This window comes from Bubalus bubalis, chromosome 20 (genome assembly GCF_019923935.1).
Source record: "Bubalus bubalis isolate 160015118507 breed Murrah chromosome 20, NDDB_SH_1, whole genome shotgun sequence".
Taxonomy (NCBI): Eukaryota; Metazoa; Chordata; class Mammalia; order Artiodactyla; family Bovidae; genus Bubalus; species Bubalus bubalis.
This window is the reverse complement of record NC_059176.1, coordinates 48,190,788-48,203,201: the sequence shown is the minus strand read 5'-3', so window position 1 is coordinate 48,203,201 and position 12,414 is coordinate 48,190,788. Positions and strand designations below refer to the sequence as shown.

Below are 12,414 nucleotides of genomic sequence, written 5' to 3'. Positions count from 1 at the left end.
GTTCCTTTTATTCATCAGCTGGTTTCAGAGTCAAACTTTGTGAATTTTTTTTTACTGGAACTCAGATGGGCAAAAAGTCTGAGAGTTGTTTATACTAAAAAAGAAAAAAAGACTAGAGACTGTGGATCTTGGTCTATGCAAGTTACTCAGTGGAAGCAAAGTGGCACTTAAATTTCAGGAGCCTGATAAATCAGTTTTTAGTAAAAAATCATCTTCAAGCCTATCTGTTTCAGTGGCAAATCTTCAAGCCTATCTGTTTCAGTGGCAAATTTAGAGCCTATAACCCAGGTGAAGACACTGTATCTCCAGGCAAAATTACATTACACAAATAAAGCTGCAAGTCTTTTTTTAGGACCTAAAAAGATGAATTGCTACTTCAAGAAGAGTATTTCAAAAAATAACTGGACGATGTGGCAGCCAGACTGAGGTTAATGACATGATTTCAGTCTCTGCGAGTACCAGACCCGGGAACAGCACAGCACGGAGCACACGGATGGCAGACAGGGCGCTCATCCATACCGGGAGCACCGACGGCTGTACCTCAGCTTATCCATCCACTGAAATGTACGGCACTGTGATCAAAGGTGCATCCCCTGGAAAGGGAAGGTCTACCGCAGCCTGGAGGTGGGAGAGCAGGTGGAGAGGCTGTGGAGCGAGCTGTGCCAGCCCACAGGTCTCCAGGAAGCCTGGGTGCACCTCCCAGGGTCTGCTGAGCACAGCCCTTCCAGGGAGCCCGCAGGCTCATAAGGTGGCAGTGGCACCAACTCCTCCTGAGCCTCTACGCCTGGTAACTGGGAACACTGGCTTTGCTGAACTGATAATTCCTTCTTTATATCTGTGTGGCTTTCAAAATTTCAGGGAACCATCATTTCTTTGTGAAGAAAAACAACCAAGTTTTATTCTGTCCCACAAATCTATTAAGATCAAGGCTGCCCAGTTGGTTATTACACCTTGACTATGAGGATTAGCTGCTCTGAGGCAGAAACAATTAGATTAAAAAAACTGAATTAATTGATCAAAGTGTTTAAATATAAAAATATGTATTTTGTAGAATATACTATATATAAAGGGGCTTCCCAGGTAGTACAGTGGTAAAGAATTTGCCTGCAATGGTGGAGACTCAGGTTCGATTCCCAGGTTGGGAAGATCGCCGGGAGTAGGAAATGACAAGCCACTCCAGTATTCTTGGCTGGAAAATTCCATGGACAAAGGAGCTTGGTGGGCTACAGCCCATGGGGTCACAAAGAGTGGGACATGACTGACCAATTGAGCACGTACATATATATAAAGAATTAAAGAAATTAAACAAATTGACTTACTTCTTTTTTCTTATCAGTTTTCTATCCGATTTTTTTATGGTTGAGATTACACACTTCTGAATTATATTTTTTCCTGCATTCATCTATCGTTAACATTCCAACATTTTCATACCATTAAAAAATTATTCATAAACCATTTTTAATGGCAGGAATGTGCTGCAATATAATCAATCATGGTCTCAGAACATTTATTATTAAAAATAACACTAAAGTAAATTCCACACCTGTTTCAGATTTGAGTATAGTCCATCACATTGTTTTCCAGAAAGGGCCTCAGGATTACTATAGGAAATTGCCTCTCACAAAGCTGTTCCCATCAGTTAACAAATGTTTGCTAATACAGAAGGTAAAAATCTCTGTTTTAAATGTTAATTCGATTATTAGTAAAGTTGCACTTAAAATAAATTTGTATTTAGCTCTCTGTGGTTTCTTCCTTTCCGATAGTCTCCTGACAGCCTCGGGTAATTGACTATTTGAGACTCATGCTTCTCTTACCACATTTTTACAAGGTCTTCATTATGTTTTATTTTTGAAGATATAGTTCCCAGTTTGCTGTTGCCTTTTGGTTTTGTTTATAGATACAGAACTGTTTAGTTGTTTAGGTTTTTAATCATTTAGAGCAGTTACTTCCTGTCGGGTTTGTTTTTAAGCTTAGGTTCTCTTCCACATTTAAAAATATCAGTACTTGTATTTGCCTGTAATTTTTTTTTTTTGGTTACATGGTATGTGGAATCTTTGTTCTTGGACCAGGGATTGAACCTATGCTCCCTGCTTTGGAAGCATGAAGTCTCAACATGGACAGCAAGGACGTCCCTACCTGTAATTAATTTTGATATGAGGACTCAGGATAATTCTCCCCATCAGGCAGCCAGTGCCACAAGTTGAATAAACTTTCCTTCCCGATTGTGCTGGGTGCCCAGTCATGTCTGACTCTTTGCGACCCCATGGACTTATAGCCCGCCAGGCCTCTGTCCATGGAATTCTCCAGGTGAGAATACTGGAGCGGGTTGCCATTTTCTTCTCCAGGGGCTTCTCAATTAATTTTAAATTTTAATTAATTAATTAATTTTTGACTGTCCTTGGTCTGTGCTGCTGTGTGGGCTTTTCTTTAGCGGTGGAGAGGAGAGCTACTCCCCTGTTGCGGTGCACAGGCTTCTCATTGTGGTGAGTTCTCTTGCTGCAGAGCATGGGCTCTAGGGCATGCAGGCTTCAGTAGCTGCAGCACAGGAGCTCAGTAGCTGTGATACACTGGCTTAGCTGCTCCACAGCACGTGCGATCTTCCGAGACCACCCATATCTTCTACACTGGCAGGCGGATTCTTTACCACTGAGCCAACAGGGAAGCTCCCAAATTAATTTTAAATGCCTTCCTTATCATATACTGTTTTTACATGTTTCTAGTCTATTTTTGGATTTCTGTTTCACTGATCTATAATGTATTGCAAAGGCAGTGTTCATGCGTTATCATTTTCTTGCCAAATTCTTTTGGTTATTTTCACTTGAATGTTCACCCAGGCAAACTTTCAAAAAAGTTCATCAAAGGAAAAAAAAACTGCAATTTTGATTAGTTAAATATTAATTTGGAAAGAATGCCATCTATAGTTATGTCAGTGAGGACAAACCAGTATTTTCTGAACTTCTAAATATCTGAAAAAGCTGTTCTATTGTTTTCAACATAAACAACAATAAGCTGAGCATGAAACCCGTCAGTCCCAGCCTTCTAGAGATAGTCTGTTTCTCTTTTTTTAATTTACTGACAGTGCCTCAGGCAAATCTGTTTCTCATTCTTTGTAGAGTAACCTATTTCTTTATCTTAATGAATACAATTTCTTCAGTTCAGTTCAGTTGCTCAGTCGTGTCCGACTCTGTGACCCCATGAACCGCAGCCCTCCAGGCCTCCCTGTCCATTACCAACTCCCGGAGTCTACCCAAACTCATGTCCATTGAGTCGGTGATGCCATCCAGCCATCTCATCCTCTGTCATCCCCTTCTCCTCCTGCCCCCAATCCCTCCCAGCATCAGGGTCTTTTCCAATGAGTCAACTCTTCGCATGAGGTGGCCGAAGTACTGGAGTTCCAGCTTTAGCATCATTCCTTCCAAAGAAATCCCAGGGCTGATCTCCTTCAGAATGGACTGGTTGGATCTCCTTGCAGTCCAAGGGACTCTCAAGAGTCTTCTCCAACACCACAGTTCAAAAGCATCAGTTCTTCAGTGCTCAGCTTTCTTCACAGTCCAACTCTCACATCCATACATGACTACTGGAAAAAAAATAGCGTTGACTATACAGACCTTTGTTGGCAAAGTAATGTCTCTGCTTTTGAATATGCTATCTAGGTTGGTCATAACTTTCCTCCAAGGAGTAAGCATCTTTTAATTTCATGGCTGCAATCACTACCTGCAGTGATATTGGAGCCCCCCAAAATAAAGTCTGACACTGTTTCCACTATTTCCCCATCTATTTCCCATGAAGTGACAGGACCAGATGCTATGATCTTAGTTTTCTGAATGTTGAGGTTTAAGCCAACTTTTTCACTCTCCACTTTCACTTTCATCAAGAGGCTTTTGAGTTCCTCTTCACTTTCTGCCATAAGGGTGGTATCATCCACATATCTGAGGTTATTGATATTTCTCCCGGCAATCTTGATTCCAGCTTGCACTTCTTCCAGCCCAGTGTTTCTCATGATGTACTCTGCATATAAGTTAAATAAGCAGGGTGATAATATACAGCCTTGACGTACTCCTTTTCCTATTTGGAACTAGTCTGTTGTTCCATGTCCAGTTCTAACTGTTGCTTCCTGACCTGCATATAGGTTTCTCAAGAGGCAGGTCAGGTGGTCTGGTATTCCCATCTCTTTCAGAATTTTCCACAGTGTATTGTGACCCACACAGTCAAAGGCTTTGGCATAGTCAATAAAGCAGAAATAGATGTTTTTCTGGAACTCTCTTGCTTTTTCCATGATCCAGCGGATGTTGGCAATTTGATCTCTGGTTCCTCTGCCTTTTCTAAAACCAGCTTGAACATCTGGAAGTTCACGGTTCACGTATTGGTGAAGCCTGGCTTGGAGAATTTTGAGCATGACTTTGCTAGCATGTGAGATGAGTGCAATTGTGCAGTAGTTGGAGCATTCTTTGGCATTGCCTTTCTTTGGGATTGGAATGAAAACTGACATTTTCCAGTTCTGTGGCCACTGATGAGTTTTCCAAATTTGCTGACATATTGAGTGCAGGACTTTCACAGCATCATCTTTTAGGATGTGAAATAACTCAACTGGAATTCCATCACCTCCACCAGCTTTGTTTGTAGTGATGCTTCCTAAGGCCCACAATTTCTTACAACTTTGTAAATCAAACAAATATTCTGAATTATCTAAGTTTTTCCCCAGTGATTCTGAGATGACTCTTAATTTCTTATATATTTATTATGTATTTATTTGTAATACATTTGACTATTCTATCAATATCAACTCTCCCGATTTCATTCTTGGGTACACTTATTATTTTTAGGCTGAATATTACTCCCTGTTGCCAAACATTTTTCTGTTTGGCAAAAAAAAAAACAACCCACATTTTTTTTGTTTTTTATTCCTTCAATTTTCATATGTTTCTTTTTCCCTTTACAGTCTCAAGTTATTCACTACATCATTGATTCAAATGTCTGCATTGAATTGAACCATGTGTGTCTTGATATATAATTCTATTTGTTTTGTTTTTTCTTGCATTTTCTTGTTTGCATACATGGAATTTTTATTTTTCCCTTCATGTCAGCCTTTTCATATGATCTTCTTATGGCAAACTGTTTCTAGTTCATACAAGTCTTCTTAAATCTTTCTAAGGATATTAAGTTGATATCCTCTAAGACTTCCTTTTATTTTCCCTCAGAAAATAATTTCAAAAGTTATTTTCTTTCTGAATCTTCAGAGTAATGATTTCTTTTTTTATGAGCTGAAAATTTCATGGGCTCCAAAAAAAAAGTTTAGTCATTCTCAGATTCATCCTTGTATGTAGAGGGATCTATCCAAGTGACAGTATGGGATGCCTAGAGTGTTCTCGGCTTCTTTCTTGATCCACTTGGGTGACAAATCTGTCATATCAGAAGTAGATGCTCAGCATCACTAGTTATTAGGGGATGCAAGTAAAATCACAATGAGATACCACTTTACATCCACCAGGATGGATATGGCTTAAAAAAAGGACAATAATTAGTGTTGGTGAAGTAGAGGCATTGGAACCTCATACATTGCTGGAATGTCTAACTTTATAATTGCTTTGGAAAACGGGCAGTTCCTTAAAAAGTTAAACAATGAGTTTCCATATGACTAAGCAATTCTACTTCTAAGTATTTTTTTATTTATAAATTAATTAACTTTTGGCTGTGCTAGGCCTTTGTTGCTGTGCTCAGGTTTTCTGTAGTTGTGGCGAGCAGGGGCTGCCCTTCGTTGTGGGGCTTGGGCTCCTCATTGTGGTTGTGGGGCACAGGTTTAGGCTCGAGGGCTTCAGTAGTTGCAGTTTGAGGGCTTAGAGCACAGGCTCAGTAGTTGTGGTGCATGGGCTTAGTTGCTCCGAGGCATGTGTAATCTTCCCAGACCAGGGATGGAACCCATGTCCCCTGGACTGGCAGGTGGATTCTTATCCATTGTACCACTAGGGAAGTCCCTCCACTCCTAGGTATTTACCCAACAGAACTGAACGTATGTTTACATAAAAACTTGCACAGAAGCGTTATTCATAAGAGTTAAACAGTGGATACAACCCAGATGCCTTCCAACTGATGAACAGATAAGAAATATGGTACCTCATACAATGGAATATTATCCAGACACAAAAAGGAGTCAAGTACTGATACACACTACAATGTGGATAAATCTCGAAAACATGCTAAGAGAAATCTGTCACAGAAGAATGCATACTGTATGATTCCATTTGTATGAAATGTCCAGGATAGCAAACTCTACGGAGACAGGTTAATAGTAGTTAATAGATTAGTGAACTGGGGGTTGGGGGGTGTGGGGAGTGATGGCTAGTGGATATGCGGTTTCTTTCTGGGATGATGGAGTGTTCTGGAATTAGACAGTGGTAATGGTTGCACAACCTTGTGAATATACTAAAAACCACTGACTTGTAAACTTTGGGAGGGAGAATTTTATGGTATGCGAATTACATCCCAATAAGAAAAATTTTTTTTTAATTTAAGAAAGAAAAAGCAACTTTAGATGTCTCAAAGATCTCCTTTTAGATCCGCCTTCTTTTGATGTTTACTACCTTTAAGGTAAAAACAGTTTTCCAGCCAAGGTGGTTTATATACTATAAAGTGTTGTTTCCCTATGTTAAGAGATGTTACCTGGCAGCCATCCTGATTAACCCACTTGTGCTGCACTTCGTCTCTGGCGGAGTCGCTGAGGCCGGCGTGATAAGCCAGGGCAGCAAGGCCATCGTTCTGTAGCGTTTCAGCCACTGTGTCACATTCTCGCCTGGAGAGGCAGTAAATTATCCCTGAGTCATCTGCCAAGAAACCAAGACAGTCTTGTGAAATGAGGACACATAACATAAACAGCGACATAACTTACATGATGTCCTTAGAATTGTCTGAACTGTAAACAAACCTTCAGTTTTCTGACAGCAGAGGAGAATCACATAGGTAGAATAAATCAAGCAAGGAGTAACATGTGCTGGAAATGACAAGATTTGACTTGCAATCCTGTTCCTCCAAATGGACCTGGAGGCACCCTGGCTCTGTTTCTCACTGCTATACAATAGGAAGGCACTCCTACACAGGCTTTGTAGAAAGCATATGGTAATATGTATCAAGAGCCTTAGAAATTCTCCTTCCTTTTGACTCAGTTTCCTTCTGGGAAACAAATCGAAGAAATAAAGTGCCCCAAGGACTTATTTAACAAGTTCTGTTTATGCTTTTTGGCCGCATTGTGCAGCACGCAGGATCTTAGTTCCCCAAACAGGAATTGAACCCTGGCCCCCTGCAGGTGGAAGCGCAGAGTCTTAACCACTGGACCACCAGGGAAGGCGCTATAGTTTTTAAGATTAAAAAAAAAATTTAAGGGCCAACATAGGACGTAATTAAAGAAAATTATAAGCAATCATTCAGTGTTTTCTAAGTTTTTAAAAAGACACGAGAAACTGTTTAAGATTTAAAAGAGGTAAAGGGTAGAAAACACTGTATATACAGTAGGCTAATGGAAAGAAAAATGCACACAAAAATTACTGGAAGGAAATAAGCCAAAATGCTAAGAGTAACTTAACTTGTCCTATGGTAAGGTTTGTCTTTTGATTCTTTCTTCCCTTCCTTTCTAAATTCTCTTCACTGTATTATATTTGCTGCTGTTTGTATGTACGTTATTTTTAAAAATCGGAAAATTAAAGGCAATAAAGAAAAAGCCATCTCTCTGTGGAAGGGCCAAAAATACAGGTACACACAGAAGGCTATTTATATTAGCTCCCTGGGCGGCAGGGGCTGGGGGTGGGGGTATGGGAAAGGAAATTACTGACTTTTTCTTTGATCTATCTCTGTATTGTCTGATTTACTGAAACAAATTTGTATACAAATTTAAAAAAATAAAATAGAGATGTTTAACAACAACAACAACAAATGCTCCACGGAAAAGTAGCTAAGAGGTTACATGGAAAACTACCATGAATCTCAGAATCTCATTTTAGTTAACAGGACTCAAAGGCAGACACACTTGGGAGAAGGCACTAGAACAGAGTTGCATAATTCACACACTGATAGCAGCCAGAAGAAAGACTGAAACCACGAATAATACAGGTGTGTAGGAGGCGGTATTTAATATGCTTTTTATTAGGGGTTATTGCTAGCAAACCAAATGAGGTTTTCTAATTTTCAGAACTGAGAGAGTTGCAATATTCTGCGCTATAAACAGCAAGTTAGTGCTACCATGATGAGAAAAGAAATGCTTAATAGGCGATTTTATATATTCAACCATGGTACTAAAAAGACATTTACTCATCACTTCTAGACATAATTCATCACAAGGCTGTACTCACGTGGGTGATGCTTTCTGATCCATTCTAAGCAATCAAATGCCACCTTTTTAGGTTTTTTGGGTAACACGTAGTATTTTAGATTGTGTCTGTTGAAGCTCATGCTAAACCTAAAAGAAGTCAGAAACATAAAATTTCGCTATTATGAGAAAATATAGGTTTAGCCACCTTCAAAAACTGAACACTGATTGGGCTTCCCTGGCGGCTCAGTGGTAAAGAATCTACCTGCAAATGCAGGAGACACGGGTTTGATCCCTGGTCCAGAAGATCCCACACGCCTCGGAGTAACCATGCCCGTGCACCACAGCTATTGAGCCTGTGCTCCAGAGCCCGGAAGCTGCAACTACTGAAGCCCAGGCGCCCGAGAGCCCGCCCATGCACCACAGCGAGAAGCCACTGCAACGAAAAGCCCGCACACCACAACTAGAGAGCTGCCCCCACTCCCCGAAACCAGAGAAAAATTCTCGCAGCAACAAAGACCCAGCACAGCCAAAATAAGTAAATGAACAAAATTATATAAAAAAAATTAAGCACTGGTTTCTACAATGCAAACCTAATCATCAAGTTGTCTTAAAGTGAATATAACTACTGGCAACTTACATAATAAAACACAGCTGGAAGTTAGGTTAAAGATTAAGAATGGTGATAAGGAGGGTATGTCTATGGGACTATGACAATCAGAAGGAGGGCCAAAGAAAAAAATATGCAGTAAAGACAGGAGCCCAGGTTCCAAAAACAAGGTAGATTAAAAGCAGAGATGGTTAAAATATTATTTAAAAGATGAAGAAATTCATAGAGAAACCATACATAACTTTAGGCTACCAATATCCCCCAATTCTAACTGTGCACAGATGAGTGGGGGCTTCCCAGGTGGTGCTAGTAGCAAGAACCTGCCAGCCAATGAAGGGGATGCCAAGGGACGTGGGTTCGATCCCTGGGTCAGGAAGATCTCCTGGAGGAGGGCGTGGCAACCCACTTCAGTATTCCTGCCTGGAGAATCCCATGAACAGAAGAGCCTGCTTGGCTACAGTCCACGGGGTGGCAGAGTCGGACACAACTGAAGTGACTAGGCACGCATGCACACCAAGAGTGGAGAGCTGGCTGCAAGGCCCCAGGAGGTGAAGTGTGCAGACCCTGATCACTGCCCTTTGCTCTGTGCTCAGAGGGGGCGTGACTGACTCTGAGATGGATACGCTCTTCGTCCTCTGGCCTTTCGCTATTGGTCCCCCACGTCCCCTGTCTCCTTTGTGAGCTCTGCCTCTCCATTATCTCCTTTCTTGTGCTCCAGTCTCTTCTGTGAATTCTTCCCTTTTATCTCTGTGTATGTACCTGGACCTTCCAATCCTGAAAACAACAAAAGCTTCTCTTGACCCGTCGTACGTTCCACTGCAGCTAGCATCCCACTTTGTTCTCTCCCTCCAAAGGCAGGTTTCTCAGAATCTTCTTGTGCCCCCAACCAGCTGGCTTTTGGCATTACCATTCTACCAAAATTGCTTTATCAGAGCTTTGAGAATATGGAGAAGGATGATGGAATTGTTATAGGGTCCTTGGCCCTGGGGAGCCCCTGAATCTGCGCCAGGTTCCAACATGGCCCCAGGAAGGAGTGAGAACATGAAGTAAGGAGTTAAAGTTAGAGAATGAAGACATCTCAGTGCCTGGGTGGATGGAAGGGAACAAAGATCGTGAACTGCAATAACCTGTGATAAGGAGGTGGTCTATACACAGCGGGTAGGGATCAGAGGAAGGAAAGATGGGGACTAAAACCACTGCCTTTCTGTCTTTGTATCTAAGTTCAAGCTAGATGGGTCCAGGTTTGGTTGCCATTGATATCAAGATAAACACTTAATTTTAGGACTAAAGAATGCTTCACATGTGAGGCAGGCATGTTCCTGAGGGGACCGCTATGCAGATAAGATGGCCACGCAGCAGGCGGCAGAAATCAACTGCATCTGGTATCTGCCTGGTCTTCTGTCAGACCTCATTCTCCTTCCTTTTCTTGTCAACGTCTGCTGTTTGCTAGCCTTACCAAAACCTCTACCTGTGGGGTTTCTCCCCACTTACAGGAGAATCAGCTCCCAAAATGCTTGGCTCTTTTCTTCTTCCCCTGTATTATCCTCTTCAGGGACTGCACTCTCACTGCTTTAAACAGCATCCAAATACCATACCTGCAAGTTCCAACTTCACTCCCACCTTATACCTCTTTTCAGAGTTCTAAACCACTGTTCAACTTCTTCCAAATCAGTGGTCTAAATCTGGGGTATGTATACCCCTGCTGCTGCTGCTGCTGCTAAGTCGCTTCAGTCGTGTCCAACTCTGTGCTACCCCATAGACAGCAGCCCACCAGGCTCCCCCATCCCTGGGATTCTCCAGGCAAGAATACTGGAGTGGGTTGCCATTTCCTTCTCCAATGCATGAAAGTGAAAAGTTAAAGTGAAGTCACTCAGTCGTATCCGACTCTTCGTGACCCCATGGACTGCAGCCCACCAGGTTCCTCTGCCCATGGGATTTTCCAGGCAAGAGTATTAGAGTGGGGTGCCACTGCCTTCTCCGATGTATACCCCTAGGGGTTACAAAGACTTTCTCAAGGTACATGAGTGAAGATAATCTTACAGGAATCAATTTCCAGATCCTGTTTTCACATGTATGAATTTTTCCCTAAAAGATGGATCTGAGGGACTTCCCTGGTGGTCCAGTGGTTAAGAATTTGCCTTCCAATGCGGGGGACATGGGTTCAGTCCCTGGTGGGGGAACTAAGATTCCACATGCTGTGGGGCAACTAAGCCCCTGAGCTGCAACTACTAAGCCCTAGCACACCACAACAAAAGATCCTGCATGACACAACTAAGACCAACACAGCCAAATATATAAACAAATATTAAAGACAAACAAACAAGAAAAGATGGATCTGAGAATGCTGGTAATCAGGACTTTCTGCTCATCATTGTTTAGTTGCTAAGTTGTGTCTGACTCTTTTTGCGAATCCATGGACTGTAGCCCACCAGGCTCCTCTGTCCATGGGATTCTCCAGGCAAGAATACTGGAGCGGGTTACCATTTCCTTGTCCAGGGTATCTTCCCAACCCAGGGATAGAACCCAAATCTCCTGCAAGGCAGGCAGAGTCTTTACCGCTGAGCGACTAGGGAAGCCCTTTCTGCTCGATACTCCTGCCCTTTTTTTCCCTTTTACAATTGTCTCTCACTTTTGAAAAACAAACTTTACTTTTCAGCCATTCTAAACTTACCATGTGCATTGTTCCAGATGTAAAAACCTCCCAACAAACTGACTGAAATGCAGTATGGGTGTAGGTGCAACTTTCTCTAATCTAAGTACCAGAGACCCCGGGTGGGGCTTCCTGTCTCTCAGTGCTTTACACGTTTCTGTTAAGAGTAAACATCAGGAAAAAAGTATTGTGGCCTTTATTGGGATGATCTGATTTCAGATACACTGACAGGAAAGTGGCCGCAGAGAAGCTGATGCTCACTTTATGAGATTGGCCTCTTTCATTCCTATTGTCATGAGATGCATTATGCACAGCGTCTGTGAGATGACTGCTAAACAATACTGAGAATCCACCCCTCTTAAGACACCATGTGTATGTACAAAACACTTAGAGATCTTTCAGTGCTTGAGATGGCAGAAGAATGTGTGGCAGACTGCGGCAAGACGGTAGATGAGAGACTTGATACACCCACAGACTATTCTGATTGTTCTCAATTAATTATTTATAATCACTGCCACAGCAAAGGAAACTGCAGTCTTGATAAAATTTAGGCATAAAAAGAATTGCCCAGGAATACAAATGATGCAGATAATTTAAAAACTTGATATGATTTGGGCTTAAGCTGGGAATGCCACGTGAGTCTCCCTGCTGCTGCTGCTGCTGCTGCTAAGTCGCTTCAGTTGTGTCCGACTCTGTGAGACCCCATAGACGGCAGCCCACCAGGCTCCCCCATCCCTGGGATTCTCCAGGCAAGAACACTGGAGTGGGTTGCCACTGCCTTCTCCAATGCATGAAAGTGAAAAGTGAAAGTCAAGTCGCTCAGTCGTGTCCGACCCTCAGCGACCCCATGGACTGCAGCCC

At 42.1% G+C, this 12,414-nt stretch overlaps 1 protein-coding gene across 6 annotated transcripts in view; it reads right to left on the bottom strand.

Moving 5' to 3' along the window:
* Positions 1-12,414, bottom strand: part of BLM (BLM RecQ like helicase) — a 92,029-nt gene that overhangs the window by 28,877 nt on the left and 50,738 nt on the right. For all 6 annotated transcript variants that reach the window (XM_044933425.2, XM_044933423.2, XM_006058271.4 and 3 more), the window contains 2 exons: positions 8,337-8,443; positions 6,658-6,818 (listed from right to left, as the gene is read on the bottom strand). In XM_044933425.2, the coding sequence (XP_044789360.2) occupies positions 6,658-6,818; positions 8,337-8,443 (268 nt within the window). The remainder of the gene's footprint in view (positions 1-6,657; positions 6,819-8,336; positions 8,444-12,414) is intronic.